The following is a 6474-nucleotide window of genomic DNA, read 5'->3' on the forward strand; positions in this document are numbered from 1 at the left end:
CCTGATCTCCTCTTAGTCATCCTTCACCTCAGAGAGCCTTGCGGGCAACTTACGCCACAGCCCTAGGAGCCTACCCTGTTGGATGGGACAACAGGGTTTGTGTGGCAGGAGTCTTTGACACCACCCCACGTAACAATGCTGCTAATGCGCAGGGGGCCCCCCGAGCTAGGGCCCTGCACTCCCACCAGAAAGGCCCTCGGAGGCTGCGGCGGTTGGGATGTCGCACTTGTGCGAGTGTCCTCTGCGGCTGGAGAAGAGCTTCATTTTGGATGGCGTGGCCGTGAGCACCATGTCCCGCGCCTCCGAGCGCGTGAGGCCCAAGCTCTGGTCGGCGATTCCGCCCTACAACGCTCAGCAGGACTGCCACGCCCGCCGGTACTTCCAGAGCCGCGTGGTTCCGCCGGTTCTGCGGAAGACTGAGCAGGTTATTAGAGGAGCACCCGGGACGACCCCACTGGCTGTCCCCGCAGAGCCTGACCCCGGGGGCGGGGCCGACTTCCGAAATCCCCGCCTCTTGCCACTAGGGAGAGCTCCCCACTCCGCCCCCACCCCCCACCCCCGGCTTTCTCCACGAAACCCCGGAACTGGCGGGGCCAGGTGACAGGTATCGAGCTCCCTGAGCTCAAGGAATCGCTCTCCACCCCTGAATTTGAGAACGAACTCATCTGGGGTTTCTGCAAGCTTGAGAGAAGGGTGGTGAAGCCCGCCTCCGGCAAACCGATCGGTTTCATTGTCCTTTTTGACGTCACGGACCCACACTTTGGGGTGATCTCACGCCACTGATTCTCCGAGTGCGAGAATCCTTGTGACTTCAGCGAAAGAGACAAAGCGACGCCTCGAGCCGCCAGGCGGGGCGCCCTCCTTTGGTGATGTCACGGTTACAGAGGGGCTCGCTCGGTGGGCCTACCTGTGAGGAGGTGGGAAATAACTTCCAAAACCTCCTCGGGCCTCACTACACCCCCCCCCCCCGCCCCGGGCCTTTGCCCTCGTGGATCCGAGATCCTGACGCTCTTTCAACACCCCCAACAAATATCGGAGGCCTTTTCAAGTCTCCAATATTTGGGTGCATATGTCACAGTGGCATGGGGAGGGGAGAGATGGTGTTGGTGCGGGTAATTCTGCGGACAAATCTAGGGGTTTATTTGTGGTCTCCGTGTTTGTGTGTGTGTACATGTGCCTGCGTGTGCACTGTGTGTGTATGGACACATCAGTGTGTGCCGTACTGGAGTGTGTACTGGCTATCTACCTGCATGATGTTTACAACAGAAGGATCCAGAGCTTGGGAGGAAAAAAAGAGAAAAACTTGAGTATTTAAAAGCTTGAAAAGAATATGGTGTGCACACTTTCAAAACTATGTTTCATTTTATAAGGATTTAATCATCACAACCGTTTGTAGTAGGTATGATTTTCATTTACATAAAGATAATGGGGGGTGTTTTGTTTTTTAGTAAATTGCTACCTAAGGTGGTGCTTGAGCTCACAACCCCAAGATCAAGAGTGGCATGGTCTGTGGACTGAGCTAGCCCTGTGAATAGGGGCGCTAGGGTGGCTCAGTTGGTTAAGCATCTGCCTTCAGCTCAGGTGGTGATTGTGGGGTCCTGGGATGAGCCCAGGTATCCTGGGATTGACTCAGGTCGTGATCCCAGGGCCCTAGGATCCAGCCCTGCCTTGGGCTCCCTGCTCAACAGGGAGTCGGCTTCTCCCTCCTCTGCTCCCCCTCCCCCTGCTCATTCTCTCTCTCTCTCTCTCTAATAATTAAAATCTTAAGCAAAAAAAAAATAGAAGAAGAAGAAGGTTTACTATGTCAGGCCCTTTATTTGAACTATCTCACTTAAATCCTACAGTCCTCCTTTCACTGATAAGAAAGCTGAGGTCCAGAAAAGCTGTGTCATTGGCCCAGGGTCACAGCTTGTTAGTGGCAGAGCTGGAATTGTAACCAGTCTGGCAGCAGACACTGAGCCTTTAACTATCCACCTATACTGCCTCTCCCTGAGAGACAATAGGCCCACATGTATATTTATATTTCATCTGTCCTGCCTGGTGACCCCTGGCTGTGACCTTGTCTCTCTCCCCCACAACTAGCCCAAAGGGACTTTACATGTGTACCCCTCAGCATGGTTGCTGACAGTCTTCTGTGTTTTCTCTCTGACTCTCAGGATCACGGTGGCACAGGAAGAGATGGCTGGATAGTGGACTATTTCCACATCTTCGGGCAAGGACAGAGATACCTGAACAGGAGAAATTGGGCAGGGGCAGGCAAGTGCCACCTGGCTTTCCAGCCTCAGTGTGAACCCACCTGGAAGAGTGGTGTGCATTCCCCAGTTTAGAGAGAGGAATCAGGCCCCAGAGAGCCCTGGTTTCCAGGGGATAAGAGTTCGGGGGTCAGAAGCCCTGGAACTGCATCACCAGCTTTTCTTCTCATACATGAGTGGATGGTGTCACCATGCTCCTGTTCAGTGACTAAGCACCTCTGTAGGTCAGGTGGTTTTTGCCTTCACACTACCCCTGTGCTAAGCTGGGCAAAGTGAAGTGTAGGGCGGTGAGGTGACTGGCCAAGGAGAGCTTAGCTTGAGATTGGAATTCCCCTCTTTCCGACTCTAGAACCCATGTTTCCCCTCCCTGCTCCCTGAACAGGCTGTGTCCTCCTTTCACAGGCCCAATTTTGCAACAGGAAAGGAAAGGTTGGGAGATGTTTTTCTGATGGTGTGAGCCCTCCCACCCCACAACCCCATCACCCTTTGGCCACACTCTAGTCTCGTGACCCTTGGCACCAGTGGGCGAAATCGAGCTCATCCATTTTCTCTATGTGGGTCAAAAGGAAGGGGGGAATATTTTTCAGTCTTCCTGGGAGCCAGGCAAGTGTAGCCAAGCCCCGAAGTTTCTGGCCCCTCCTGACTTAGCACATACCATTCACATTCCTCCTGTGTGCTACTCCTGGTATGTGGTTTGGTTTCTAGAAAGTTATCTCTCTCCTTGACTTCATCAATCCTTGGCTTTTAATCAAGAGGCTTGAGACATTTGAGGATTGAGGGTTCAGCTGGGACATGGGGAGCACATTCTCTACCAGCCCTGTGGGAGCAGGGGGCAGGGGTGGGGAGCAAGATGGAGCTGAATGCAGGCTGAGGCCTCTCTCCTTTGCCCCAAAGGGCATTCCTTCCAGCAGGTGACTGGGCATGATTACTACAATGCAGAACTGAGGATGATCAGGGGGTTCAATGGTCGATTTGGCTACCGCCGAAACACCCCAGCCCTCCGCCAGCGCCCGTCGGTCTTTGGAGAGGTCACCCAGTTCCCCCTCTTCTAACAGCATCTTTACCTTTCCTACTCCTGGACCTGAAAAGAAGACAGATGTTTAGATGAACTTTTTAATGCTATTTTTATATAAACGATGATGTTAATTTGTGCCTGCAAGTGTGCTTGCTGTTTCTTTGCTGAGATTGGGAGGGGGCAGGCTGGTTTCCCCACCCTGAACTCCTCTAGCCCGACGACGAGGTGGGAGGAGAGAGAGTGTTGTCAGGCCTGTGCCCTTGTACTCCATGCCCCGGAGTGTGAGGCTTGAACAGAGGCCTCAGATCTCCCCTGCTCACGGCAGAAGGAGGAACACCTCACCCTACACAAAGCTTTGCCCCAGGCAGCAAGCAGAGCCCCAGGCTAGAAGCTGGCTACTACCATTTTCCCATCAAGAATGGACAGGCAGTTCGTCCAAAGAGATAGTGATTGGTTGCCTGTGATTTTCCTGAGAGTCATCCCATCCAACATAACTGACATCTTCCTTCTCCTTTCCACCCTCAGTGCATCAAGAGTCCGGGGGTGAGCAAGGGGATATCTGGAACTGCTTTTTAGCCTCTAGATTCTGACATGGTAATTCTGGCACAGTGCTCGTGGACACTTTGTCTGCTGATGTGCTATCAATTTCCTTTTCAGCTAGTTTCCAGGATGTCGTTTTTCAAGTGTCCCCACCCAGTTTATTGGTGGCCAAGAGAAAAGCCAAAGCAGATGATGGATACAAGAAGGTGGAGCTTTAGAACACAAAGCTTGCCAGAGCTTGAGTGTGGGTGGAATCTGATGGCACTGAGTCACCATAAGTGGACAAGGAAGAGAAGGACACTAGGTCATGGGGGTATAGCTCAGGGGTAGAGCATTTGACTGCAGATCAAGAGGTCCCCGGTTCAAATCCGGGTGCCCCCTTCCTCCTCCCTTTTCTTTACTTCCACTAAATGGAAGCAAGTAAATGCACTGTACTACTTAACTCCCAGCCAGGATTACTAGAGAGGATAAGGATCTCTTGACTCATCTGTGTACTGAAATGATCCTAGTTCCCCCTACATTCCAAATGACACTTAGCTGAGACCACCAGAGGATCCCATTGGGCTTCAATTAAAACAAAGGCCCTACGGAGATTCTAAATCTAAAATTAGGTGTGAGAGGGATGTCTGGGTGGATCTGTCAATTAAGTGTCTGACTTTTTTTTTTTTTAAAGACTTTTATTTCTTTATTCATGAGAGACACAGCAAGAGAGAGGCAGAGACATAGGCTGAGGGAGAAGCAAGCTCCATGCAGGGAGGCTGATATGGGATTCGATTCCGGATCCCAGGATCACACCCTCGGCCAAAAGCAGATGCTCAACCACTGAGCCACCCAGGCCTCCCAAGTGTCTGACTCTTGGTTTTCCCCTCTGGTGATGATCTCAGGGTTGTGAGATGGAGCCTTGCATCAGGCTCTGCTCAGTGTGGAATCTGCTTGTGATTCTCTCTCCCTCTCCCTCTGCCCCTTCCCCCACTCTATCTTTCTTACTAAAATAAAATAAATCTTTAAAATTAGGTGTGAGAGCTGTGAACACAAGTTTAGCAATCTGATGTATGAGAGAACAGATAAAGAGGTTCATACAACATGTATTTTTGAGAGCTTAGTATAGTACATGCAAAGCAGCTGTGAATTAAAACATGAAATGGGTCGCCTGGGTGGTTCAGTTGGTTAAGCGTCTGCCTTGTGTTCAGGTCACGATCTCAGGTTCCTGGGACTGAGACCTGCATCAGGCTCCCTGCTCAGGCTGCCTGCTTCTCCCTCGGCATCTACCCCTCTCCCTGCTCATTCTCTCTCTCTCTCTCTCTCTCTCTCAAATAAATAAAATCTTTAAAAAATAATAATACATGAAACAGGGTCTCTGACCCCAGGGAATTTCGTGTCTGCTGGAACTTGAAATATTCATACACAGCTGTCAAAGGGAGACATTTGTTGGTAGCTCCAGGAAGACATACCTTTTAAAAATACCTACCCACCTTTTCTAGACTAACTTCTAACTGAATCTTTCCTACAATTGGAAGGAACATTTCTGTCTGATCTGAAAAGCTTATTAACACATTTCCAACACTGTGCAAATCCCTCTCTCGAAGGTTAGGGGCACTTTCCTCTTACCCATGTATTCTGCTAGTCAGAGTTCTTGGAATGGAACAGATACCCACTCTGCCCTCTAAAAGCAGGAAAGGAGGTATGGTGGGGACTCACAGAATTGAAGAAGATTGGAGAACCTAACTCACAAAGCAGTTAACTAAGAAGAATGGCAGAGGAAGGAAATCCAGCTCAGGTCTCATCTCAGGAAGTGTCCACTGTGGGAGCCACCCACTCAGGGCACTCATCACTAAGTCGTGGGTACTGTTCTAGCTGCACCTGCATTCCCAGGACAATTCCTCCCCTTTTACACGGCCAGGTGGAAGCAGTTGATTGGCCGAGTTATGTTCTGACGTGCGTGCGTGTGTGTGTGCAGTTTTCCACCAGGAGTGGGAGAAGGTAGTGTTGCTTCACCGAGTTTGACCACGTGAGGTACTCCCTGAGAATTGGAGGGGTGTTTGGGAGCAAAAATTTCCAGTTCTAGCTGTCGAGGATTTTCCCTCTCACACCCTTTGACTTCTCATTTGCTGAAATTAGGTCAAAATTTTGTATTAAATCACTTATGTTCACATTATCATGATCATGTCAATACTATTTAGTATTGAGTCTATATATACTACAAACAGCATTGATTTCTTTTTTTTAATTTAAATTCAATTAGGGGGCCCTGGGTGCTCAGTGGTTGAGCCTCTGCCTTCAGCTCAGGGCATGATCCTAGGGTCCTCGGATTGAATCCCATATTGGGCTCCCCGTAGGGAGCCTGCTTCTCCCTCTGCCTGTGTCTCTGTCTCTCTCTGTGTGTCTCTAAATAAATAAAATCTTTTAAAAAATTAAAAAAATTAATTCAATTACTTAACATACAATTTATCACCCAGTTACCCCAGACCCCACCCCTTCCTACAACTGATTTCTTGAAAACTTTTTTCTCTTGAAGATAATTATCTCATTTTTTATTTTTTTTTAATTTTTAAAATTTATTTATGATAGTCACACACACACAGAGAGAGAGGCAGAAACACAGGAAGAGGGAGAAGCAGGTTCCATGCACTGGGAGCCTGACGTGGGACCCGATCCCGGGTCTCCAGG

General features: G+C 49.8%; 1 protein-coding gene and 1 non-coding gene across 2 annotated transcripts; both read left to right on the plus strand.

The window, feature by feature from the left end:
* The first annotated feature begins 217 nt into the window (after positions 1-217).
* On the plus strand, positions 218-3321 carry CUNH17orf98 (chromosome unknown C17orf98 homolog). The gene is made up of 3 exons (XM_055336610.1): positions 218-424; positions 2157-2256; positions 3147-3321. Exons 1-3 carry the CDS (start codon positions 218-220, stop codon positions 3302-3304), a joined length of 465 nt encoding a protein of 154 aa, XP_055192585.1. The 3' UTR covers positions 3305-3321.
* Positions 3322-4116: 795 nt separating this feature from the next.
* TRNAC-GCA (transfer RNA cysteine (anticodon GCA)) lies at positions 4117-4188 on the plus strand. The gene has a single exon. It is a non-coding gene; the product is annotated as a tRNA-Cys (tRNA).
* The last annotated feature ends 2286 nt before the right edge of the window (positions 4189-6474 follow it).

This window comes from Nyctereutes procyonoides, unplaced genomic scaffold, assembly GCF_905146905.1.
Source record: "Nyctereutes procyonoides isolate TBG_1078 unplaced genomic scaffold, NYPRO_anot_genome, whole genome shotgun sequence".
NCBI classification, from domain to species: domain Eukaryota; kingdom Metazoa; phylum Chordata; class Mammalia; order Carnivora; family Canidae; genus Nyctereutes; species Nyctereutes procyonoides.

What these genes read in the sequence shown, in the direction of transcription:
- CUNH17orf98 (XM_055336610.1), top strand. Translation starts at nt 218, where the DNA reads ATGTCGCACTTGTGCGAGTGTCCTCTGCGGCTGGAGAAGAGCTTCATT. An exon ending in TTCTGCGGAAGACTGAGCAG is followed by an intron (nt 425 to 2,156) that starts GTTATTAGAGGA and finishes TCTGACTCTCAG; the next exon opens with GATCACGGTGGCACAGGAAG. An exon ending in GAGAAATTGGGCAGGGGCAG is followed by an intron (nt 2,257 to 3,146) that starts GCAAGTGCCACC and finishes TTTGCCCCAAAG; the next exon opens with GGCATTCCTTCCAGCAGGTG.